Consider the following 26,855-nt stretch of genomic DNA (forward strand, 5'->3'; position numbering starts at 1 on the left):
TCAGGTTGGTCAAACAGGATTTCCCCTTGGTGAATCAATGCTGACTCCCCCCTAATAACCATCTTTTCCTTCATATGTTTAGTGACATATGTTTAGTGACATTTGGAAATGACACTACTCATTCAAATGCTAAACTTGTGGCAAATTTACTTTGAGGGAGATATTTTTTGCAATATTACAGAATCACAGAATCTTAAGGGTTGGAAGGGACCTCAAGAGATCATCTAGTCCAACCCCCCCCGCCAGAGCAGGGCCACCTAGAGTAGGTCACACAGGAACTCATCCAGGTGGGTTTTGAATGTCTTCAGAGAAGGAGACTCAACAACCCATCTGGGCAGCCTGTTCCAGTGCTCTGTCACCCTCACAGTGAAGAATTTTTTTCTTACCTTTCTTTCAAACCTCTTATGTTCCAGCTTGTACCTGTTGCCCCTTGTCCAGTCATTGGACATCATTGAGAAGAGCCTGGCTCCATTATTCAGTCTCTGTATACGTGGATGCAAATCCTATATATTCCCATTGCAATCCAAATAGAATTGATGTATTTTATTAACTGAATTCAGTCCTATCCTTTGAAGAGGTTTTTTCCTTGAGGGTTTGAGGTATTTCTAGGAAAGCATATTGTTATTTAGTGCTCTCACAGTGACTGAGAATCTGTATACTTACACAAATGTCATGATATATCTTATATATTTTTTCAGTAATGCAGTTGCAGACTTACTTTAGGACAGATTTCAGCACATCTAAGATTACACTCATGCACATGATCTAAAATTCCTTTTAAAAATACCTGCCATTCCTCAAAATGCTCCTTTATCGCCGTATTTTCATAAGGTACTTACTTTTATAAACCAGGACATTTTCTACTTTCCTTCTGAACTTTCCAGTAATGTGAAATTGCATAATGAAAAACAAACATTCATTATTATTATGAGCTTTCCAAGTTGTCAGGTTTTGATGTATATATTCTGCCTTTTTCTGGTCACAATTCTTGACAAGAACGTGCCATTTTCATTATCAGTTGTATCCATGACTCTATCATTGCCTGGATTGTCTTGGTTTTGACTGGAATAGATTTAATTTTCTTCCTAGTATCTGCTACAGTGCTGTGTTTCGGATTTAATGTGATAATTATATCGATAACACACTCATGTTTTATTTGCTGCTAGTTAGTGCTTTTCCTAAGTTAAGGATGATTCCAAGGCCATGCACAAAGGGATATTCCATACCATAGGACATCGTGCCAGTTGTAGATCCTGGAGGGAGCTGGAGGGGTGGATCACTGCTCAGGCATCAGTCAGAGGGTGGTGAGAAACTGCACTGGGCATTACTTGTGGTTTTCTTTGTTAGTTATTTTTTTACCTTGGGTTGTATTTCTCTCTTATTTTGCTATATCCCTTTTATTCATTATTAATACTACTTCTACTATTGTTTTGTTGTTATTGTTGTTGTTATATTTTGTATGGTTTTAGTTATTAAACTTTTCTTAACCACAAGTTTTACTTCTTTTTGCTGATTGTCCTCTCCATTCCACTGGCAAGCTCCTGTGTGGTGCTTAGCTGCTGGAAGGGATTAAACCAAGACATGGAATAAAAATAATATTTGTTTGCAGTACAGCCTAGTAGGAAGACAACATCCCTATATCAGCAGTGCTGAATCTTTCTGTTAGCTGTAGATATCTAGATCAAGGCTTCTGTCCTGTAATAGCAATAATAGCAAATTCAAAGAGAAAAAGAACATTTAAACTACATATAACTCAAGTTATGCATGGGAAGAGTTTGTGCTTCTTTGTTTCACTAGTAGAAAAGAATGTTCACTCATATTCAATCATACTCATATTGAGTTCACATATTTGTAATTCTCTGTGGTGTATCTGCACTCAGCTTTAGGGACTGCTAAAATGCCTTGCTTCTCACTACATTTGTTTCAAAAAGAAAATAATGAAATCGTAAATCTAGAGAACGTTGGCTGTTTTAAGAATATACAGGATTCTTAATGTATATGAGACCAGGAACCAAAACCACTCGCCTGCACTTCTAGATTCTCATAACTCATCACTGCATTGATCTCAACATTATGTTTCTCCATGTCATGGAGACAGAATCCTGTGTGATGATGAGTTTTAGTCTGAGTTCTACAATAATGTTAGAAATATTGGCTGCATAACTGATCTCATCATTTAGCCAGTTTCCATCACACTGAAGTCTTTTCATCCAAGGCATGGACTGTCTTTTGTCACTGACAGTTACACTGAAGCTCTGTCTGGAGACCACTTTCCACCAAAATTCCCTTTCCTTTTTGATAAGATAAACAAGGTTTTCCTCTCTCCCAGCTCTTGGTCTCATCAATTTCTAATAAATCAAGGAAGAAGGGAATGGGTAATTTCTCTAACTGGTCACCAGGTCCTTCTGAAAAGTGAGCAATGCCAACTTGAATTACATCTCTTTGATAGGAACCTTTTAAAATCACTGCCACTGCCTGCACCTTTGCTGGGAAAAATGATCAGTCTCTTAATTTGTTAGTTTCTCAGCAACCTGGAGAGCCCCTTAAGGTGGGACTAGAGCAGTGTTGTGCTGATATGTTGGTGTTCATGTTGTCTGACATGTTTGAAGGGAAATCTCTTTTTCTTCAGACTGCCTTCATCCCACCTGGTCTTACAGTAGTCACCACATCCCTGGGTCCTCACAGGAAAGGATGTTGACTCATGTCTTGTGCCCAGCAGCATCACTACCAATGCACAGGGCACAGCTGCAGGCTACTGAATACCAGAGGTGTGCACTGTGGAGTGCAGTGTCTGTATGTAACAGAAGGCTTCCGATTGCAGGCATGCCACTTGTATTAATTTTTTTTTTATCTCCATGGGAATACAAGAACGAGTGATTCAAACCTGGCTTTAGGGTAGTTCATCACCAGCAATGAACAAAGGCAGTTGCTTCACCTTAAAGGAAGGGTTGTGGCAGCCTAATTGCAGCCAGGGAGAGGATAACCTGATTTGTTCCACCTCCCAGTGGTACCAGTGGTACTTTTAGAGTGGAGTCACTCTCATCATGCTTTAGATTCAGTGAGGAAAGCAAGCACTTTTTTAAGAGGACTGCTTAACCTGTATGAGCTGAGTCACTGCCTGGTCATGCATGTCTGTCCAGTGAGGGTAAAGAAAGCTTTAATAACAGGGCTTCTGTTGTGAGTACTAAAGGTCAGTGCCAGCCATTAAGTGGAACAAGCCTGGTCTAAGGCTTTGGGCTGGGATCTCCTGGGAGGCCACAATGGAGCAGGAGATTGAGATCAGCCATTGAATTGCAAAGCTATCATCCAAATGTTTTTCACTTCTCCACCTAAGACCAGATCAGGAGGATTAGTGAATGAAAATTTTCTTGTGGAGAGCAGGAATTCTTACATATCATTTATGCCACAGGAACTATTGATAATGGGATATAAGTTGTGCCTCTGGTTGAAGTGAGTAGTTCAGGTCATTCAAGAACAGCTGAATGGCAGTGATGCCAGCAGTGGTACAAATCGTTATACCCAAAGTGTTAGATACATACCACTGTGCACTTGTCTGTGAGCATGACTTCCTTTGGCACAAAATTATCTTCAGATCACTCTATTGACCTTATAATAATTTGTATTGGTAATTATACAGAATGCAGACTTTTGTACAGTAAATTATATGAATTTTGTTTTGCAGGTTGGTTACTGGAATGACATGGATAAATTAGTTTTGATTCAGCATGAACCTACACTTGGAAATGACACTTCAGCCATTGAGAATAGAACAGTAGTTGTCACTACAATTTTGGTAAGGTGTTTCTTTTTTTAATACTTATACTGGTATGTGACACAATCTCATTTCCAGTTATGGTGTAATTTATCCTGCTAGTACCTAGGTCAGTGAGAGGGTTGAAGCCATATATCTTAATTATTTTGAGTATCATGTCTGTACAGAGGTGTTTTGGTGTGCATTTAAGATAACGATTCACTTGAAACAAGGTTTTTACAACTGAGTTGCACTATTTTTTTCCTTTATTCAGTCTTTTCCAATTTTTACTAAAGTCTCAGAAATGTAAGTGAATTCTTTCAACTTTTAAATGATAAAACTTGAATCACAATAAACTGGAAGAAAAGAAAAACCCAAAATGCTTAACTGACAGAGTTGAACAGAGGGTATAAAATGAGATGTCTCAAATACCAGTGTCCCTTTTTGTTGGCATGTTATAAATTCAAAGTAGACATTAGCTAGAGCTAAAATTTTAAGTACTGTAGTTCCATCAGCCAATTATAACTGGATTATCTACTTTAATTGTGAATGAAAACATGAATTTAGCAGATGCATTTGAACATATTTCTTAATATGTTTGTTCAGAATTTCAATAGCATTCCCAGTTTAATAAAATCTAAATAGATTTGGGATTTGATTTGCCAGTGTTATTGGTGTTTTTAAAGAGTGGTTGCAAAGGAGAATGCAATTGCTTCATTCATTTACATTTTTAATGTATAGTTTTTCAAAACCATTGTTTCTTGCAAATCTCTGTTTTAAACAAAATGTTTAATAATTTTCCCTCTGAAGTCAGACATGCCCTTTTAAGCTGATGTTTGTCAAAGCCAACTGACAAAGAGTGACCTTTACCTGACCACTTTTAAGATTTTACATCTCAGTTCACTACCCTTTTCACCTGCATCATTTAGAGAAGACATTTTAACCCTTTAGAATAAATTGTCTCCAATGGGAAGGAGTATTCTGTATGTGTTGTTATGCAATATTTTTTCCTAATTTAATACAGAGTTAATCCAAAGGAAAGTGTCAAGACATTTTCTTACTAAAAAATGCATCTAGTTACCAGATTTCCAGCAGTGTGTATCAGCATTTATGTATTTAGTATGCCTTAACAAATCTGCTGTTGAAGATGATCTTTCCAGGATACAAACCAGTCAAACTACTATACAGTAATTCAGAATGTAACTCCTAACCAAATTATGTAACTTTATTTTTTATTTTATTTTATTTTGCATGGGACATTTAAAATATATGTATCTGTATCCTAAAAAAAAAAAAGACTTGGTGATGGAAAAAAAAAATATACTTCAGTACAGTCCTCCTCTTTTCAGCCTCTGATGAAGAATCCTATTTTAAGAAATTGATCAAGGAAGAAAAGAGTCCCAAGATGCTGCGAACATTCCTAACTAAGGCTCAAGTATTAACCACCAGTCTAGTAGCATTGAGCTAATTTTTCCATATGGATTACTGTTCCTCTGACTGGATGACCAGGCACTGAACCACCAAGAAAAGTTCTGTGACTAATCTGAAATGTCTAGAACAGATGACGTTAACCTTCAACTTTGCCAAGCTGAGAAGAGAACGATGTGAATAACAAGCTTTCAGTCGAAGTTTTCCTCTCATACCAATCCCGATATCTTTGACTGAAGCTACTATACATGAATAATGCAATTTCCATAAATAGCTCCAAGCTTAGGAGAAGCAAGTAAAAAAAAATAATGAAAAGTAACATAAAAGGTTCCTGTTTGTCAGAAAGGAAAAGAAAGAAAGCAGGAAAGCTTTTAAAATGTGTTATCTTGCCTGTCCTGTTTGCATTGAAGCATTTTGATGTGCATAATAAATGTTATTTTCAAAAGAACTTTTCCAGTCCCTGTACTGAAAGGACTGGTGGGATCATTTTCAAAACCAAAAAGCTGAGTTGAGATTCCAAAGCATGCCCTATGTTTATGCAGCATGTCATTTCTTTACCAAAACTGTCCCCTTTCAATGTTTCAGTATCATAGTGCAAGAGAAATATATCAGAATTTGGTTTGAATAAGAATATATGGTGAATTCTGCTTTACCATGCCGATCTCCACTGAGAGCTGCACACATGATGGTAAAGGCGGATTACAACCATATTTCTTAGTACTGGCCTGATATGTACTGAGAGTCCACAAGCATGTGACCACACACACATACAAAAGATAGATTTAACTAGAATAACTGTCAAAACCCTGTTATTTTGCTCTTCTCTGTATTATAGTCACATTGCAAATGCCTTCCTCTCATTGGAGGGAAGTTGAACCATTGTAGTTGACACATGTAATTCTGGTCGCATGCGTATTATCCAACATTAAAACAAAAATCTTCTGCAATCAGTGCTGTCAGGCTTTTCAGTCTTCAAAGGCAGGTGCCAGAATAAGAAAAGTTTACAAGTTTTCAGCATGGCTTGCTTTTATTTTTGCCTGAAGCCAAACAGCACAAGTTGATTTGCCTACTGATTCTTCAGGTTTTGTGTCTATGCTTACTTTTCTGTAACATGTACATTTCTGTACAGCTATTGCATAGAAAATGCATTATAATTACTTAGCTCTGCACTCAAAAAACTTAGTACAGTGTCTTCTGCTTGGCAAAATGTTATGTTCTTTTGTAGCATAGTGAAAGCATGTAGAATTTTTTTACAGTTTTGGTTTAGTGTATAGGCACTCAAACTATCTGCAGTTAGTTGTATGCTGAAGAGCAGCCCAGAGAGATGTGGCAGCAAGGGCAGCTGATGCACTTTACCAGCTGCTGTGCAGTTCCTGGGAGAGATCTGTGTCTCGGACCTCATGTGATGCAGAGCCTCCTGCACATCTGGCCCTCTGGAGAGGACAGGTTTTTTTAACTATATGCAGAATCTCTTCAGGGGAGATTGGGACTTCAAGTGTGCATAGACTCATTGTATGACTGGAGAAGGGATGCCATGTGCAGCCCTTCTCTAACAGTAATGTAAAGTGAGTGACTTACCTAGCTAGGAAGAATGATCATCTCTAATTTAGCAAGCTGAGAAATACAATGACAAGTTGTTGAAGTTGAATATAGGGGAGTAGTCTGGTGAGGCCTCCTAAATCTCTAATCCATTTCATGATACAGTCAACTCTGTACCTATTCTTAAAAGTCACAAAAATCCTTTAGAACCAAAGCTTGATGTACATGAGCTGTGTCTGCATTGTGACTTCCAGCTCGGTATTTGAAGGAGACAATATTGGTGTTTGCAGAGTAAGCTTCAGGGGTGGGATCCAGTTCATGACCTAGTCACCTAGATGCAGGTGACTTTACAAAGGTTATTTATACAATTGCCCACTTACAAGCACTGAGTGGCATTTAAGGTACTCTAAGATATACTACCTGCCCCCTATTTCTTTCACTAGCAGGATGACACTTGCCTGTCTCATGCCATATTTGGCCACTCCATCTGCAAGTCTCAGATATTTTATGTTGTTTCGGGTCTGTGCCCCATGCATGTAAGCTTTCATCATAGTCCACAAAAATTTAGAGCTTGATTCAATAGCCCATAGACAGGTGAGGATATCAGCCCTACCTGTAAAGGGGCAGCACAAAGTACCTGCAGAGCTGCACTTGGAAGTCAAGCATGTTATCTTAGGGCACCTCAGATGACAGATAACCTTCATTAAGTGACTGAGATCCACCCTCATTGTGTTTTGCATTATATACTCTTGATGGAGTCTTACCTCAAAAAAGTCTAACTGTAACCTTCTTTCTCATAATAAAATAATATTTTTTCATTAGAATTTTTATCAATTAAATTCTTTAGTAGACTGAAGAAAAAGTGAAGTTTGTTGCATGACAATAATATAGACTTCAAACTGAATCCTCGACATTTTATTCAGAAAAAAAACCAAAACCACAACCCCCTCCCCAAAAAAAAAAATCTTCCATTGACATCTGCAGAAGTTCCTTTCAGAATAAAATGTGATAATGTGTGCCACTGCTGTTCCAAAAATGAGGCATTTCCTTGCACAAATATCTGTCACTTTTACAAATTATTTTTACAATGTTTAAAAGATTTTGAAGTAAACTCTAGAATAGAAAAGCCAAACATAGATCTGTTTGGATTAGTTACTTTCTCCAGCTTTCCTTATAATATGAACCATCAGTTTTGAGCTTTTTACTGTACACAAGAATTTGTGGCAATGTGGTGGAATGCATTGTTTACATCTATAAAGGTAATTGTTGCAGACATTAACTTGTATTTACAAATGTTAAGTATTGTTATTAAATTGTGAATTATATAAGTAAAGCTTGTGCCATTTCAAATATCTGTTCCGTGCTAGTCATTGATCATTTCAACGTGGACTTGTCCTTGATTCACTACCCCATAGAATACTATTAAGCAGCTGAAATCTTGTAAATATTGTGGTCTCAAACCTCATTCAGCAGTAAGTCAAACCTGTTTTACATCAGTGGCTTAAGAAATTATAGTTGAAAAAATGTAGTAGATACAAAAACAGTGGAGAGAATATCTTTATTAGAGAAGATGCTACAACTGGAAATGATGAAAAAGTATGCCTTTTGTTTTCAGCTGTTTCATCTGATCTAATAAAAAGCATTACCTCTCCATAGATTTCTTGCATCTCTTTCACTTTCAGGCTAGCATGGTTGCACTAACATTACTACTAATTTCCAAAATGCAGTTGTAATAGATTATACAGAAAAAATAATCTTTTTCAATGCCACAGATCAAAAACACATCAAGATGTGGCTGAGTACATGTCATTGTCAGTTCAGATATTTCGTGACCTTGCAAATTCATATGTAAGCTGCTTGTTAGCAAACCAGTAAGACTTGCCTTTCAGTGCCCTGCTATTATATTAATACTTAAAAATCTCATTAATTTGAAACACCCTCAAAGTTTTAAACCCCCAAAGAATTTAAAACTAGCGCTACTATTTGATTTTTTTTTTTTGCAAAAGCCTTTGTAAAAAAGCCACTTTCAGTCCCACCCACATCAAATTCTACCTCACAAACACTTCTCTCATTATTTGGCAGGTAAAATAGGCACAAAAATTAAAGAAATTGTTATTTGTTCTGTGTAAAATAGGTAGTAAGGAAAGGACAATACAGTAAGCAAAAGGTAGTAGGTTTTCCCATTATTTTTAATTGTTCCATACTGACAGAGCTTACTCAATTGCTATTCCTTTTAAAGCAGTCACAGCAAGAGGTACTACCATACTCTGTAAGAGAATCGCATTATAAGAGATGTCCCTTGCTGTATTTTGCTCTAAATAAGTAAGATCAGAGTGTGTAAAAAGTGGACAGAGAACCAACACTCTTCCTCCAAGTCACCCACAGAGCCTACTAGAAGCCAGGTCTTCCAAGTCTCACTTGGTGGTCCCCCCACCGGATGGAGTTGCCACTGTTTGCACCTACCAAACACAATGTTGGACACCCAGCTTAATTTCTCAATGTTCCACACAGAACTCATGATGAATTTGTTTACCCTTTGACAGGAGAAATAAGGCATCTGTCACTTTTCTCTGCTGTGCAGACTGTTGAGTGAGAGGCTTTTTTGTAGCAGCCTTCTCAGTGATGAGGTGCAGGAAAAAGCACAGGGCTGGGGTTTTTGGGAGAGAGAGCAGGCTGCCCTGGCCTTCTCTCTGCCTGTCTGCTTTGCATCCCTCTCCAGAATTACTGCTTCTTGGTATGACTTTAATTGTATGCCTTTGAAAGGCTGAATCAGAAGAGCTGGCAGTTACTAGCTCTGGTGATTGAAAACCAGAATTGCTCTTGAGGTGCGGCAAGCAAATGTAACTGAAGCTTGCAGGGAGATTCCACAAATGCAGGATACTGGACAGGACTTGATTATATTTCTAGCTAGTAGTTGACTAAATCACAGTCAGGAGACAGTAAATTTTGCCTCTGGGTTTTTTTAACCATTTTTGAGTAACAGCTTATGTAGAAAGGCCCAGAATTTGGTTTTTTTGCTCATAGGAACAAAAAGCCTACATGAAGAAGGAACATTTGATTCAAATACTTTCCAAAATCAAGATCTACTGTAAAGAGAGGTCATGATCCCTTCATTCTACTCTTCTCTCTTCCTCCTTCTGGAAGACAGATGATTGAGATCAAGTTGATTTAACTGGGGATAGGAATACAAGAAATGCTGCTGGAAATGCTCCGTGGTTTCCCTTTGAAGATACAAACTCTGTATGGGCAAAGGCATTTCACTTGCATCACTGCAGTGATTACAGTGCATAGATAATGCTGTAGCTGAGTGGTCTTCTCAGTGCCCAGGCCAGGCATATCAGGGCCAGAACTGCTTGTTTTGTGAATAGCCCAGTTTTAGAAGACCTTGTTAATTCTTAGCTGTGCAGAGACTATGTGCTCAAGAAAAGCGACAATCTGCTGTTGTTATCCTCAAATTTCTCTGGGCATTTATACTTATCTATAGGTCAAGGAATCAAGTAGTCAGACAGAGTTTGACTTTGGAAGTGATTGTTTGGGACATTTTTCTATGCTGTGTGGTTCTTTAGCTGAAGTAATGGCCATAACACATCAGAGGCCTCCAACACTGAATTACAGCTACAGCATTGTGACCTAAAGAGGCACATCCATAGCAGGTAAAAATGTGGGAGATGATGGGAGGAGAGGTGTTTTGGGAATACACCTGAGAGTGAAAAATTTATGCAGTACTTGGGAACCTGACTGTCTTTAAAGAAACACTAGCACTTACTTGTTCCCAAACTGTGTTGAATTTAATCTGGGACCTTTCTCTCATGACCAACACAACTTTTTCCACCCACATTACACAAAGCTCCACACTGGCATCCTTATACAGAGGTTGATCAGAAGGAGTAAACTTACATAAGCAAAGAGAATAGTGCCTCCCACTTATAATCTCTCTCTTTTCTATTTCTCTGCCTTTCCACCTTATAATAGCAAATTAAAGATATTGTTCAGGCTTGCTTGTCTAATTCTTCACTTGGATTCGTGCCCTTCTAGTAGTAGCTACTTATTGGTATTCAAAATAAGAAATTTACTTGACCAGAATTTTGGAATTGGCTTATTCAGTCCCCCTAAGACTCATGTAATGCCATATAGCCACCATTGTTAAATTACCCAACAGAAGTTACACTACTGGTGTTGCTTACAGTTACCTGATGTTCATGTATTTTTAGTGAAGCAAACATTCTCAAACTACACATTTAAATTTATTTCTGATTTTGTACTAATTACGTGAATAGGGCAGAGTACTACCAAGATTAGAGTCAAAAACCCATCATTCACCAGGGCCAGTGCAGAGAAAAGTTAAGTTGCCAGTATTTTGTGATGTAAATAGAAACAAAGGGTGGCATTAGTGACCATACTTTTTTTTTTTTTTAAATCTGGAACTAGGTAGGAATATGAATTATGTCAAGTAATTTAAAATACCACACAGAAGTATAGTTTTACATGATCGTTAAAGTCTGCATCCGTACAGAGCAAAACATACAATGTGACCTTGTCTTCCCAATGTGACATTGATTTCCTAGTCACATAATGTTCACTATTGTGATGGTAAGGTTTACACAGGGCATGTAAGATCCACTTTTCAAGATTATTTTTATTTGTTTCCAATATCACTCACCATCCAAAAAATATTTTGGTACTTTTTTCATGGAGTATGCAAAGAGTGTGTCAGCCTAATACCATTCTTGTCCATGTAAATTGCTTAGATTCATCATAAAAGACATTGCAGAACCAACACTGTTTATTCAAAGGGGAAGATGTGTGTTTCGTCAGGAACATATTTCTATATTCTCACTAAAATGTATGTAGACTCTTAGTAACTGTGCATTCTAAACCCCAAGAGAGTGCATCACTCAGACTGTGAATCTGAAATTATACATAAACAGTAACCACACTGTGGCAGAGGATATGCTTGCTGACTGAAGTTAAAAGCAAAAATTACACCTTGTATTATCACACAGTCGTTTGCATTGTATAGGTTCAACATCTATTCATGTGTTAAATGTAGCATATACAGCACAGAGGGCTTTCATTTAAAACAAAGTAAAATGTATATGTATTTTTTGATAGTTTTTGTCTTCATAATTTGTAAGGTTGATAAATGTTGTGACATGTGTAAACCAAATTACGGTGTAAATTCCGAAAGGATTTCTGTTCATACATTTTAATTTAAATGTGCTAATTCTATCCACAAACATTTGGTAAACTGTTCATTGTTCAGTTGGTAGATGACATGTTACTTTCAAGAGCATGTTTGGTATACTTCTCCTTTACAGTTCTACTTCTTTCATTATAGGAAGCCCCATATGTTATGTTCAAGAAAAACCATGATACGTTTGAAGGGAATGACAAGTTTGAAGGATACTGTGTAGATCTGGCGTCAGAAATTGCAAAACATATTGGTATCAAGTACAAAATTGCCATTGTTCCTGATGGAAAATATGGAGCAAGGGATCCAGAGACAAAAATCTGGAATGGGATGGTGGGAGAACTTGTTTATGGGGTAAGCATACCAATTTTTGAAGCAGGAATTATCATGGTGTTAGTTATACACTTGGAAGTACATGTGCATTTCACTTAACCTTGGGGTCACAGAAGAGAAACAGAATTCTGTTTCAAATCTCTGTGTTTTCATTTATTTTCAAGAGAAAACCAAATCATTGCATGCAAATTCTATTTATTCAACTATTCACCTTCTAACATCAGAACATGCATAGTTTGCACACCCTTTAAAAAGTCATTAGTGCGAGAACTAATGTTAGAGACTTTCTATTTTTGATATATTAAAGAACTTGGGTGGGAAGAGCATCACTCATTTTCGTGGAATGATGGACAGATATTTTTTAAAAGACAGGACTCTTAGTATAGTTTGTGAAGCAGAGAATCCGATGTCATACCTTTATTAAACATATATAACAAACTGCTACAGACCAGTACACAAATAGGCAGCTTGAAATTAAGACAGACTTTTAAGATGAGCATCAATAATAAAGTTTAAGAGCAAACCTGGTAAATTCAGCAACTAAGAGAATTATGTTATAAAATGATCTGGAGGAGGATTTTTCAGAATAGCAATGACAATTAACAGTTCTGTTGACAGATAAACTTGCAATATTTAATGAAAATAGTTCCAGCAAACCCAAAGAAATATTTGCAGTGTCTACTGTTACCAAAAGTTGCAAAACTCAGCACTGTGCTTGCTGGTGTCTGCAGTTGCTAGTATCTGCACTGAGAACAGATGGGAATTCTTAGAGAAATTTTTCATTTAAGTGATGGAATATAAAAAAAACATCCTCAAACTATTCAGGTAAAAACAGTTTCTGCCAATGAGCTCTTAACCTCCCTATAAAAAACTACTGCATACTGGTTGGTCCATCCACAGTTGCATTTTTCTGCAATTCCAATGACAGCTGGGGACACATGAGGCAAAAGCCTAATGGCTTTCCCAACAGCTCAATTTCTGTTCCCTTGTGTCAGCTAAGTATAGCTAATAAATTTTGTCAAAGTCTTCTCGAGTAGTATCAGTTCAGACGATTCCACAACATGAAATGCTGTGTGCTGGGGGAGTATGGGAAATGATGCACCAGTGTTTGGTTGATTTCCCCTCCACATGGGAATGGGAACATTACACCAGTCGCACAAAACTCTATATGCTCTTAGAGGAGCCAGCCCCACTTCTCTCTTAAAAATGTGGAAAAGCTGAATGGTCATCAACCATGTACATCCACTTCAGTGATTTAGAAACAGTTCAACTCTCAGGTTACTAAAAGTCAAGGGGAGGATTCATCTTATTTTATCAAAATGCAGGCAATTCCTTGTCTCACTTTTAGTTGCAACAGCAAACACATGGATGCCAATGGTTATGCACTGTTTTACCAGCAGGTTTTTAAATAATCCATGAAATTTTACAAATTGTGAGAAAATTCCCCTGCCTAGATGCACAGTTTCAGTGGCCTGTCATCTAGTAGAAAATTACAGAGGAAACTTGAAGTGACACTGTAGTTTGCTCTTTGGTTTTATTTTTTCCTTTTATCTTAAAATTTTATCTCTTCAAACCCAAATTGCCCTAGTACTAGACTGAAATACAAAGTGCTGTTAGGAAGCTGACACAGAGGTTCGTGCCAGTTCTGGAATGTGACCTGTTACTGTTAACAGAGCTGAAAGCAACAAAGCTCACAGGCAGATGAAACCTGTTGTAAATCACCTACATGAAGAGAATATCCCAAAATACAAGGTCCACACTGCATTTTTTTGTAACAGAAAAGAATGAGGTGAAGGCTCTTAAAAGGTTTGATGGCCAAGTTTAAAAGCTCTTGCTCAGCTGTCTGTTTCGGAAGGCTGCAGTCTGATTGTGATTCTGGTATTGAGCTCTAGGAATGAGCTGCAGCAAAGCTGTTAAAGCTGCTTTTTTATTGAAAGAAATAACAGAAGTCCACTGCTGCCCAGGGTATTTGCTCTACTGTCTAAAGGCTCCTTGAGGTTGTATCTATTCCACCCTATCAGAGGCACCAGGAGTCTCCCTAGGCACTGGAACTTGCCTGATTAATCTTTTAAATTGTGACAGTGATCCCTAGTATATTTTTGGCCCATAATTGCTGTCAAAACTGATTTCTGATCCCAGCTAGACGCTAGAGTGAGGGAAACACCATTCCCTGTAAGCAACTTGGATAAAGCCATCCTGGTTTAGAGGCCCTGTGCCAGCTAACCTTAAGACTAAGAGCTACTCCAGGCATGTTTTGTATACTTTTACAGGTGCAGCTATAAAGGAAAATCTCTCTGTTAACTTATAAAACTTTGCTGCTTAAGATTTCCATAGAGAACGCATGAAGAGTATCCTCCCTGAAATTTCCCTGACTTCTTGCTATATGATTTACAGAACATCTGGTTCCCTCGCCTATTCCACACAGAGCAAGCAGAAAAATCAGTCAACCAGAGATTTTCCTGCTATAAGAGGATATTCATCTTCTCTGATAGATCCCCAAATCATAAACCCGAGCATTCTGAGTAGCTGGCTATGCTTCAAGCAAGGCTTTTTATATCCAGCCAGGACTGGGAAGAATTTGCAACTGAATTATTAAGTTAATGAGATGATCTGTTTGGGAAACATTTCACAGTTTCAAATCCCCATCCACATTAAAGGATTAAAAGACAGTTTTATTCTGGCCAGTGAGATTGGACTTTTTACAAAAGGCTTCCCTTCCTCTTCTGCTTTTTAAGTGGTATCCCAGTGCCTTGGTGCCACCATTTGTCATGTGCCAATTTTATCCCATATCCCCTCAAGACCTATTTCCCTCATTGATCATTCTGAAACCTCAAGATTTCAGATACTGAGCAGAACAGCTTGGTTGTTACCTAAACTCTATAGGTGATTTTTTCATCATGTCCCAGAGGAAACAGTGTATAAAGTGCTGTGGTGTACAGTTTTGCAGTGTACAGAAGGTCATGGTGGGGGGTTGTTTATTTTCCTATTTTGTTTTTAGCACTCTGTAAAAAACCACCAGGAGGTCTCGGTCATTTGTCCCTGATGTATCCGAATGCCTGCAGTAGTCCCTGGGGGACTCTTGATCTCTAGCTCACAGGAGAAATGGTGGCTGGGAATTAAATACCACTAGGCACGTCTAATAGGTGTTTCCAAATGCACTAACAGTGAACTCCAATTAAATATTCATTCACCTGACAGAGATTTCTCTTCCTTCACAGCTTAACACAAAAGGTCACAACTCATTTCAGTTTAAAATCTGAGGAGCCATGAGTTTCTGAAATTGAAATCGCTTCCCACATGATTTTTCTCAGATAGCTTTACCACCTTCATACAACTTGTACCAAGCATAGATTTTTTTTTTCACAAGGTTATAATAATATACTCTGAAAAAGTGAGTCTCTTACCATCAGATTTAATCTTGACCCATTGTATAATGTTTCAAAATATAAGGTTTCAAAATCCATCTGTACTTGGTAGTGGTGCAGCATTGATTGAATTGCTGTTACAGATGCAGTTGATTCAAGTGTGAAGTATCATTAGTCTTTGTCAAAATGGATTTCACTGGCAACAAAACCACTAATTGTTTGCACCATTGTTATACTGTTAATCAGTTAAATCCATAATTATGTGGTGTACATTAACTGGGCAAAGCACAAATGCTGATGATCATTATGCACAGCTATTGTCATTATTTAGCTTTTAACAAAGAAGGGTCTATGTAGACCTTAATGTGGCACACAGTGGTCTTACAAAAATTGTTTTATCAGATTGAGGAGGCTGCACTTTTTCCAATTTGACGTTGAATTGTGACCTGGCTGTGTATCGTGCTTTTACATTCATTGGCATGGAAGGGATGTATTAGACCACTTGTCATAATAAAATGGGATAGGTTCCTATTTCTCCTCTTTAATTTATTAAAGTAGTGTAGACAGCTAGTTCTGATGTAGTTCAAGTTCTGGATATAATCTTTGAGCATTTAAATTTGATAAGATGAATCTGATCTGGTGTTTCACATACCCTCCGCAGTGTGCTTATTAGGTCTTTAAAATCTCCACATTTCACACTAAAATACTGCTGTCACTTTTTCACCTCATATTATAAAAACTAACAGCCCTAAAGGATCATTGTTTTAATCTCAGGAGTAATCTGCAAACACAATGGATTAGCCAGTACTTTGGAAGACCAATGACCAGGTCTGTCATTGACACTGTGTTAATGAAGATACCACTATGTGACAAGATTAGCAGTAATAGATCACAGTTACTCTGAGTCTTTCACTTAATTCTTTTCAAGGACTCCATGTCAGACATTCACAGTAGCCGAAATTTAGAAATATTAAAGACATTAATTTCAAGGAAGCCAGCCATTCTTCTAGAAGAAAAGGAATCGATCAATGAGATTAAATACAAAAATCAGCAGCAACGCCAGTAGCCCAAACCATCCTGCAATCCATAGACTACAGAAACCAAATTTACTTTACAATTTTGGGGATATTTAAAAATATCTTTTAGACATGTTATTTTTCATGATATATCTATCTTCACAAAATGCCTGTTTCAGTCAGTCATATGTGATCACAAGACTTCAAGAAGCCAATTTTTTTAAAACACCTTGTATTCCAAAATTTACATTCAAAATCAGAGAATTGGCAACATTATCATGTTTAACCAAGACATTAGCACCAGAGATGTCTGATATGCTTGTAAAATTACGATTTTGTGTTGCTTAAATTGTAATATCTTTGCATAAGATGATATGTGTTTGCATCACAACTATTTCAGAATGTCAGATAGAATCTGATTATTAACATTCAACAATTTTAATACAAATTTGCATTTTTGGGCCATTGCTCTGGAATGATTCAGTCCTTTAAAATTATTCAAAATTATACAGCTACCAAAATAGATTTAAATTTTAACTACAGTAAATTATTTTTTAAATTAAATTCCATAAAATATATCTAGCCCAGTATAACTTAGTGTATAAAGTAACAAAACCGATTTATTTTAAATACATTTACGTGTTTCAGAGTTGTGAGATGACAAAAGCTTACATTTCAGCAAGCTATTTATGTAACACTTGGATTAAACTGCTTAAGCACGTCCTTAATTTTTAAGCATGCTTTAATCTTATTGAAATTGATGGGATTTAAATATATCCTTGTGTATTTTATTGAGTAAGAATGTCTTTTAGAGCATCCTAAAAGACCAACATGCTTAAATGCTTTGCTAAACTATGGGCTGTGTAACATATCCGAAGATGCAACTTCATAAATAAATTTGGGCCAACTAAGCATTTAGAAAAGAAAGCTATGACATTTCTGTTAGGGAGGTTTATGAATAACTCTTAATTGTGCCCATGAAGATGACTGGGCCTGGGATAGGGTAAATATAGGCAGATTATCTCAAATATTGAGGCCTGAAGCAGAGTAATGTCACTGAAGAAGGCAGATGGTGACTCTACCTTATTCGTAGTCAAACCAAAGGGCTCTCCAAATATGCTCAGCTACCCTCTGTAGCCCCTAAGCTCTGTAGAAGTCCATGCTGGTCACAGGGCACAGGCTCTGCTTTGTGAATCCCCAAGGTACAGCACCACAAAGATGAACAAGAGAAGAGTTTAAGCAGCCACTGCATCTGTTCCCCTCCAACTGGTGCATCTTTTTTTTCCCCAGTGTCTCTTACAATTCCCATCTTGAGTAATACTGTACTGACAGTTTTGGATTACAAGGCAAGCGAACAAGGCCAGGCAAGGAGCAAACCTTCATATGTTGAGTCCTGAATGACAGAAAAAAATCCATTAGCATAGTTACAATACCTTATAGTTCATGCAGATATCGCCATTAGCAGCTGTAATCACCATCATCATCAATAATGGTGCATTCAAGACTGACATATTCATTCTAAAACATATTCAAGAAACATTAAAAAATACTCCTGTCTCTCATAGGAATGGATTCAGCACACTTTCCATTCTTTTATTGCAAGATTTTGCACAGCTATTTTCACTGTACTAACATTTTTGCACCATTTAAAATCGGACTAATTCCTATTCAACTGTCTTTCCCCCGAGACAACTACATGCAGTTCTGTGGCATCATAGCAATAGTTACTCACCTTTTCTACATCTAGCTATTTGGAGATTCCTTGAATCTATAAGCTGGTTTCTTTTGAAGAATGATTATGTCTTATGAAAATATGATCATAAATCACTGATTCTGAGATATTATAAAAAATCTCTATATCTTCAGTGACAGTAGGGACATTCTCATTTTTCATTCTTCCTCGAATTCCTTTAAATCTAAAATAAAACCTAAATTTATCTACCTACAATGCTGCCTGCCTCTATAAAATTTGAGTCTTCTCCGTAGCAGGAAAATTAAGTGTTTGTATAATTCTGTAAAATAAAAGCCTGTAATATGTATGTTTTATTAAAAGCATATTGATATTGAATAAATATAGAGCATGATAGAGAGAAACAGAAAGATGTTATAAAGAACATTTAAGGCGCGACGTGCTGATGTTAATGACATACCTTTGGAATTAACTGCTTAGCTGAGTGTCTAAGCCACCTTCAATTAATCTATACATTTATATTTCTTTTTTTCCTTTATAGAAAGCAGAGATTGCTGTTGCACCTCTGACCATCACTTTGGTACGAGAAGAGGTCATTGATTTTTCTAAGCCTTTTATGAGTTTGGGGATATCCATTATGATCAAAAAGCCCCAGAAATCTAAACCAGGAGTGTTTTCCTTCTTGGACCCGTTGGCGTATGAGATCTGGATGTGCATAGTCTTTGCCTACATTGGTGTCAGTGTGGTCCTGTTCCTAGTTAGCAGGTTTAGCCCATATGAGTGGCACACAGAAGAACCAGAGGACGGGAAAGAAGGACCTAGTGACCAGCCTCCCAATGAGTTTGGCATATTCAACAGCCTCTGGTTTTCCCTGGGTGCCTTTATGCAACAAGGATGTGATATTTCCCCAAGGTTTGTGTCAAATCTTTTTACATTTGCATTTTATCTACAACACTGAGCATAAAATCTTCTTTCATTTCTTTTTCTGGCAGTGTTTTGAAGTTTGTTCTTTACGAAGCCTTTTCATTTTATTTTTTTAATAGCTGTGATAAGGGCAACAGAGAATCTACTTTGAATTTCCATCATTACTATTATTTTGTGTGTGTCAATGTGCATAAACCGCAAATGGCTCTCAGAAGCAGCAGGTACACGCAGGGGCAATTCCACCGACTTGTCTTCAGAGGAACCATGTTGTTGCTAAATTAGTTTCACTGCATTACATTATGAAATGCACACCATTGTGCTGAATATTTGCCTTACATGAATGAATGTCCTGTTTCTGTTCCCTGTCAAGTTCTACAGTGCTGCCACCTGCGTGAGAGAGAACATTTGACCATCTGTTTCTGAGAAGCCACTCTGTATTGCTAAGCCATGCCTTACAGACTGGGTGCCTCAGATGTGATAGATGATCCCAGTCCTGAATTTCTCAACAATTTAAGATGTTTTGAAACTGTAGTGTGCAGTAAATACAACTTCTTAATTAAACATTATGACCCAATCTTCCAAACTCAAATGTTTCATTTTAGCCATTTACAGTGAGATTTTGAGCATTCAGCATTAGCTTAACTCTACTGTTATTGAAGTTAGCAATAAAACTGGTTAAGATTGGATGTACATTGCTCCTCTGTAGCCTTCTCATAAAATTACAGGTATTAAAATGGAAAATACAATTTTTTAGTTAACATAAATAGCTCTGTTAAATGCTTGCTTCTTAAATAAGAAAAATGTGAAATTCAAAATGATTGCAGTAGCTTGTTTGATTTGGGTGACAAGAACATTTTAATCCCAGAGCCAACATAATCTATGTGCAAAACCTTTTGTGTCTTTTTTTCTTTTTCTTTTTTTAAGAGGAAACAGAGAAAGCTACCAATTTTCAGCTACCATGCTTTACTTTTATCTCCAAAACCAGACTGTTTATCCAGTATGTTTTACAAAATTTTTGCTATATTTCCTGAAATAAGAACACTGATTACTGTTCAAGAGAATTCAAACTCCTGTATATGCATGAAATGTATTAATACGATGGACACTGTACTGTAGGCATTACGATTCAAGAGAAAATGCATTTATCCTTATTTAAAATTCAAACGATCTCACTCCCATTGACTGTACATAATGATACATGTTCAGTAATAATAATGCCTTCTCTCTTTGTTCCTTCATGGCTTAAGAGACAGGAAAATGTGCATTATCTTATTCATGTTTAGATCCCTCTCAGGTCGCATTGTTGGAGGTGTCTGGTGGTTCTTCACGCTCATCATTATTTCATCCTACACTGCTAACCTCGCTGCTTTCTTGACTGTTGAGCGAATGGTCTCACCCATAGAAAGTGCAGAAGACCTTGCCAAACAAACTGAAATTGCTTACGGGACACTGGACTCAGGGTCAACCAAAGAGTTCTTCAGAGTAAGTTAACATGTCCATTAGAGCAGCTCTCACTACCAACTGCTCTTATAAGATGCTTGAAAGTGTGAAATAATATTGCTTTGCAATTATATGTTGTACAGTTTGTAACTCCTGCAATACTTAAGCTACATTTTTACCTCCTCAACGTCATTTTTTGGAGTTTTCATTTCTTTTGATTTGTGGAAAGCTGACTGATCCTGCCATGTTGGGCTAAAGAGGTGCCCCAAGGGATACTGAAGCCAGTGATAATTAAAGCAACCTTGCACTATTGGTTCATCTGATGCTACAGTACTGAAATGATATGCAGCATTGGAAGCCTATGATGATAACATGGAGTCTTGCAGGTTTTATTTCTGCTTATGGATTTGGCTGTGTGCATTTTGCTTCAGGGTCTTGCGTGGTGGGCACAAAATGCGTTTTTTAATTTGTTGACTTTCAAACGAATAACAAAGAGAAAATATATCTCAGGGGGAAGTGGTTGCAGCATTAGGAAATAGCCTAAGTAGCAATTCATATGTCTGTGCTGTCTGTATTGATTGCTTCATTTTCATTTGCTTTCCTGTGTTAGTGTGGTTGGTATGTAATCCTCACCATTTGCCAGCTGGAAAACAAGGAGCCTGGACATCACAAGGAGTACATAATAAACAGCCCTGTCTGCCTTAATTCCTGTCTCTAGCAGATGAAAGTTAAGCCTAGCTGACTGAATATATCTGAGTTTAATGTTTGAACATGACTCCGAATAAATGCTTTGAGCCAGTAATCCTTCCTTGGAAATTACATAGTTTAGGAGCATTTTTTATCTGAATGGTTCATTTAAAGGCATTTTTAGAAGAAGCGAAGATGGAGTGACAATTTCTTCTTCTTGTCTAATTGAAAAGGGACTGTTCTGTGTTAGGTACTCCTGTGCATCTTGACTGATTTCAGTTTGGTCAAACTGAACTTGATGAATAATTAACAAAATTATGGATGGGATTTGTGAACTATAGACAGTATCATTTAACCTATTTACTGCAAGAGATATCTCCATAGAAGAACTTGCAAATATTTTCTATTACCTGTAAAAAGATGATGATTTATAAGCTTATAAGCATATCTTCTAAATGTCTTATGTAGACATCAGAGAAAAGCACTGCTGTCCAGGTGTATTATGATGAAAAACATCACCCTTTAAAGTATCTTCCTCTTTGCATCAACACTAGAACGGTCCCACTGAAATGGCAAGGGTGCCTGGTACATTGTTTTTTAAGTGGATATGGTGAAGTGACAGATTTCTTACTGTCTTCTTCTATAACCAGGGTATTGCTATATACATGACACTACACATACTCTCTGGGAGCTTTAATTTTACCTCAAGTGGTAGAAACTCAGCTTGTGGTCTCTAAAAGCCCTGATTTCACATCAGATGTCTAGAAAAATGGAGGCATGAAAATATAGGAAACTTGTCTAAGAAGTGAAACGTTTTGAGATGGCCAAATTTCTTGAAAAGAGTATAATCCCTCAGTACTCATTAGTTAGATGCATCTATGCATCTAACTAGTAGATTCTTCTTTAGCTCAATTTATGGAAGGTTAGGTATTTAATTCCGGGAATTCCAGTTTCAGTCCATCACAAGCTGAGGTGATAACTGCAATATATGCATACAAAAAGTTCTTTCTGCTAGAATGAAGCTATGATGATAATTAAAAACATGACGTTGAGGACCAGGCAGATTTATTTAACTTTGGCTTTTTAACTTGTTGCATTTTCAAGAGTATCTGGTGCTTTCATTTTTTTTTTAGATGATGAACAAAGGAATGGGGAATTCTTTGAAAAGAATTTCAAAGCCCTTGTGCAAGCCATTGCTTTGAAGAAATGAAGCCAGGTTTTTTTACATAAAAACAGTCTCGGTCACAAAAATTTCATTATTCTTTTAAATCATCCTGTAAACACAAATACTTCTTTGTTTCAGTCAATATTTCATGCAAGATCTCTCCTTAAAGAGAAGAATCTTTGTCTGTCTGTAGTGACAGCTATTGTTTCACTTTAATCTTAAAGGGGTAAGGGAGAAAGGAAGGAAAAGCAGTATTCTATTTTTCCTTTATTTCAAAATACCAAGCCAAACATTAAAGGTAACTACAAATACTAACTATGACTGCTTATGAAAAATTTTAAACTTTATCAAGTTGTAAGCTGTGGTGATATTTTTTTTTTAAATGGTGCAATTCAGGCCCTTTTATCAAATGATTTCTAATCTCTGCAACCATGAAGTGATTGTTGATGGTAGTGTATGTGATATTTCTAAAAATACATTTCTCAAAACAGAACAGAAAAATAAATTATCATTGACAAATACTATTTGCACAAGCACTGTTTGCATAATACATAAATTAAGATCTACCCTGAAATAATAGCATGAGAAGAGTTGCTTGCCAAGTCTGACATTTTGTGTAGCTGGAAAGAACATCATCAGTTTTGGGATTAGAGTCCCACATAACTTTTTTGTCGGTGATTCCTGTCTGGCTGAATATCAGCCTTCAGGACATTTTCTCATCATTTTATTATTTCTGATCAGAAAAAATGTCAGAAACTCTGAGCAAGTGCTTTGATTCTGGTTTGAAAATAGAAAAGGGAAAAGTCATTTTAAAACCACATTAAAGAAATAGAAAATTTTGATATGGTTAGTTACTTACTCTTTATTTTTGGTTTTGGGCACAGTGAGAGTTGTGTTTTCTGAGCAGCTTGCTCAAGAGGGAGAGAGCTTAGTTTTAGCAGGCCTACTCAGGGAAACCCTAAATGAAAATTATCCTGGCTTGGCTGACTGCAAGGGAAAGCTGCAATGTTTCCTCATATGATAAGGAGGAACATCTTTTGATTTGCTCTTCAATTTTCACTCTGAGCTGACAAGCAGAAATTGAATGTTACCAAATGAAGTTTTGTGAGAAGAAAATGTTCTTATAGAGCAGAAGCCTTGTTAGATTTTCCATATTTTTTGTGTCTTGATGAGCAAAGGAAACAAGATCCTAAAAAGATATTTAGTGCAATACTTTTAAAATTACTTAGGACATTGTTTCCTCTAACTGACAGAGCTATTTTATGTGTTGCCCGTTTTTAGTTTTGAAGTGGCCTGTTGTATGTTTGCTTTATAAAGAATCTGATGGCTGTTAATGGTCAAATTAACATGGAAGAATGGATGTTAAAATGTAAGAACTGATAGGAAGTGAAGGTAGACAAAGGCAAGTAAATATTCTTGAAGTGCTGCCTCATTCATTACTGGTCTCCCATTTTTATTCTTTCTGTGAATTCAAATCCATGAAATTATGTGAACATAAAGCTAAAAGAATACATGGATGACTTAGCTTATGCTCTACTGTCAGCCACTATTATGTAAATGAAAAGTAGTTGTGACTGCAGTGGAAAGATGGGGTGACAAGACGGGACGTGATTATGGACATACACAGCTGTTGTTAATTGAAATTTTATTACATTGGACAGAAAGATAAAATTATGCATAGAGACAAGTAAAAAAGCAAGGATAATTCATGATGTTCTGTTATATGGTATTTTTATTGAACATTGCTGGTAAAATGTCACTTACCTTTAAATTGGTAAAACCTCCCTAACAAATTATTTTCAAAGCAATAATACAATAATTCAGTAATTGGTAAAAAGAAGTGCTTCAGGGAAATTCCTCTTATACAAAGCCTGTACAAAGGCTTGGTTGCAGACTTTTCAAAGCCATTGTCTATTCCAATAATACCTAGATTATAGGATTTGATATTTCTTATTCTAAGGCCCTTTGTTTAGAGACTTTTTAAAATAATGATTTTTTTTTTCCCTGGAGTGTTTAGCACAGTGTAGAAATGGGCTCATAGATCACAAATTTTGCTAAGCTAGAAACTCCTGTTGACTCAAATAAAAGCTGACTCGAGCATTGGGTTGAGTCTTTTTTGCAGCATGCATAAGAGAAGACAAGTGCCTTCTGTTAGTAAACACACTCTATAGTGTTCCACTGACTCCCTGCTGGTGTGCATGTATCTCTGTTGCTGGAGGAAGCTGAGGAGTTGTTGAGTGAATCTAATGATCGTGAGAAGCTTCTTAGTCTGACAGCATTTCCTTCCTTCCTTCCTTCCTTCCTTCCTTCCTTCCTTCCTTCCTTCCAGTGAAAATGTTTTGGGGTTTTCTTAATTGCACAGAAAGTTTTATTTCTGCTTATGTCTTTGTGGTTACACCATGCATTCCCAGATAGGAAAATTTCTAACTAATGCACTTAAACCATTAATTCTTGAGCATTCTTTGAGCAAGTATGTTTCTTACTCAGTTACTGAGTAAGATCAGTGTTTCAAAGTAAAACCATGGATACTGCAGTTCTAAAAACATAGCTAATACATCTTTGAGACAAATGTTTAGGGCATTTTGGTCCAGTTTGCTGGTTTTGGTCTTTTCTTTTGTGTCAGGAGTGTCTTTTTTTATTTCGTCTCTTTTTATTTGTGTCAGGAGGTTGAGACATCCCTTTTTTCTATTGTGTCTAACAACAGGACAAGGGGTAATGGGATGAAGTTGGAACATGAAAAGGTCCATTTAAACATAAGAAAAATCTATTTTACTGTGAGGATGATGGAGCAGTGGAACAGGCTGCCCAGAGGGCTTGTGGAGTCTCCTTCCTTGGAGGTCTTCAAGACCCGCCTGGACATGTTCCTATGCGACCTGATCTAGGTGAACCTGCTTCTACAGGGGGATTGGACTAGATGATCTCTGAAGGTCTCTTCCAACCCTACCCTTCTACGATTCTTTGATTCTATTTTGAACTATATCTTAAGATATTGTGCAGTCTTTATCAATGTAAATGGAATTAATTATGGACTCTGAGTTACAAAAGCAGAAATCTTAAACTATTGTGGTTTTGGTGTTTTAAGAAGTAGGTATTAGAGATGAGAAATGTTTCAAGATTCAGCTCAGTATTTATGGGGAAATTATTTTATTGTTTCTCTTTCCCATACAGGATTAGTGTGGATATCTACTTTATACATAATCCTCAGACTCACACATTGCAACAGTTTGACTGTGAATTGCCTTTATCTAACACAGAATTCAGGTCTTAGATTTGCAGTTATTTTATCGTGGTGGCTAGGCAATAACTTGACCTGAAAATAATATCTGATATTATAATATTGATATTGCTGTTTCTTGTTTCTTCTTAAGTGATCATGGCATCCAAAGAAAATCCTTATCCAAGTACAATTTCCCCAACCCTAATTGCTTCAAAAATTAAGTATGTTTTATTGTATTTTAAACAATGCCATTCTGAAATGTTGTGACTTTGTTTTGTTTTAACTTCTTTTTAATTTTCTCCAGAGATCAAAAATAGCAGTGTATGAAAAGATGTGGACCTACATGAAATCAGCTGAGCCATCAGTGTTCACTAGGACTACTGCAGAGGGAGTAGCTCGTGTCCGCAAATCCAAGGGCAAGTTTGCCTTCCTGCTGGAGTCCACCATGAATGAGTACATTGAGCAACGAAAGCCATGTGACACCATGAAAGTGGGAGGAAATCTGGATTCGAAAGGCTATGGCGTAGCCACACCGAAGGGTTCTCCATTAAGGTGGGTGGAATAGTATAACAATATAAAATGTGTTGTTATAGTATTCCACCTTCCCTGATGTCCGTGATATAGCTCTTTTTGTTTTGTGTGTGAACATGGTATGTTATTTTTCTTTTCTTCCATTTCATAGTTTTTTTGATCAACAAAGGTAACCATTTCTAATTGCAATATGGATTTAACAGCTATAGCTGGCATCTCTTTCAAGGCCATATAAAAACCACACTGGTTGAACACTAGCTACTTGAAGTCAGCCTCAATAGAATTAACATCAGCTGTTCTATTTCATCAGCTTTTTTCATCAAGTTTACCCCTTTATAGCAGTATTATGTCTACATTATCTGCATCAGTAATACATTTTGTGTTTTATTTATTGACTTTGGCTGCTCATTTCTGAATAAGAAGCTGCTTGTAACATCTTTTTTCAAATGTCATTGCTTGGAGGCAAGAAGTCCTTCATTTAAGCAACTTCATTAAAGAACTGTTTTTAAAGCATCTTCTTCTTTAGAAAAAAAAAGTTTGTGTTTCTAGCATTACGCATTTCAGTACTGCCTTCAAAC

At 36.8% G+C, this 26,855-nt stretch overlaps 1 protein-coding gene across 3 annotated transcripts in view; it reads left to right on the forward strand.

Annotated features, from left to right (window-relative positions):
• GRIA4 (glutamate ionotropic receptor AMPA type subunit 4) overlaps positions 1–26,855 on the forward strand; it is a 236,891-nt gene that overhangs the window by 167,915 nt on the left and 42,121 nt on the right. For 2 of the 3 annotated variants that reach the window (XM_062020400.1, XM_062020399.1), the window contains exons 9-13: positions 3,683–3,793; positions 12,057–12,263; positions 18,855–19,225; positions 20,521–20,719; positions 26,051–26,298. In XM_062020400.1, the coding sequence (XP_061876384.1) occupies positions 3,683–3,793; positions 12,057–12,263; positions 18,855–19,225; positions 20,521–20,719; positions 26,051–26,298 (1,136 nt within the window). Of the gene's footprint in view, positions 1–3,682; positions 3,794–5,100; positions 5,134–12,056; positions 12,264–18,854; positions 19,226–20,520; positions 20,720–26,050; positions 26,299–26,855 lie in introns of those variants that run through there. The other variant, XM_062020401.1, reaches the window with a different exon arrangement.

This window comes from Colius striatus, chromosome 1 (assembly GCF_028858725.1).
Source record: "Colius striatus isolate bColStr4 chromosome 1, bColStr4.1.hap1, whole genome shotgun sequence".
Classification (NCBI taxonomy): Eukaryota; Metazoa; Chordata; class Aves; order Coliiformes; family Coliidae; genus Colius; species Colius striatus.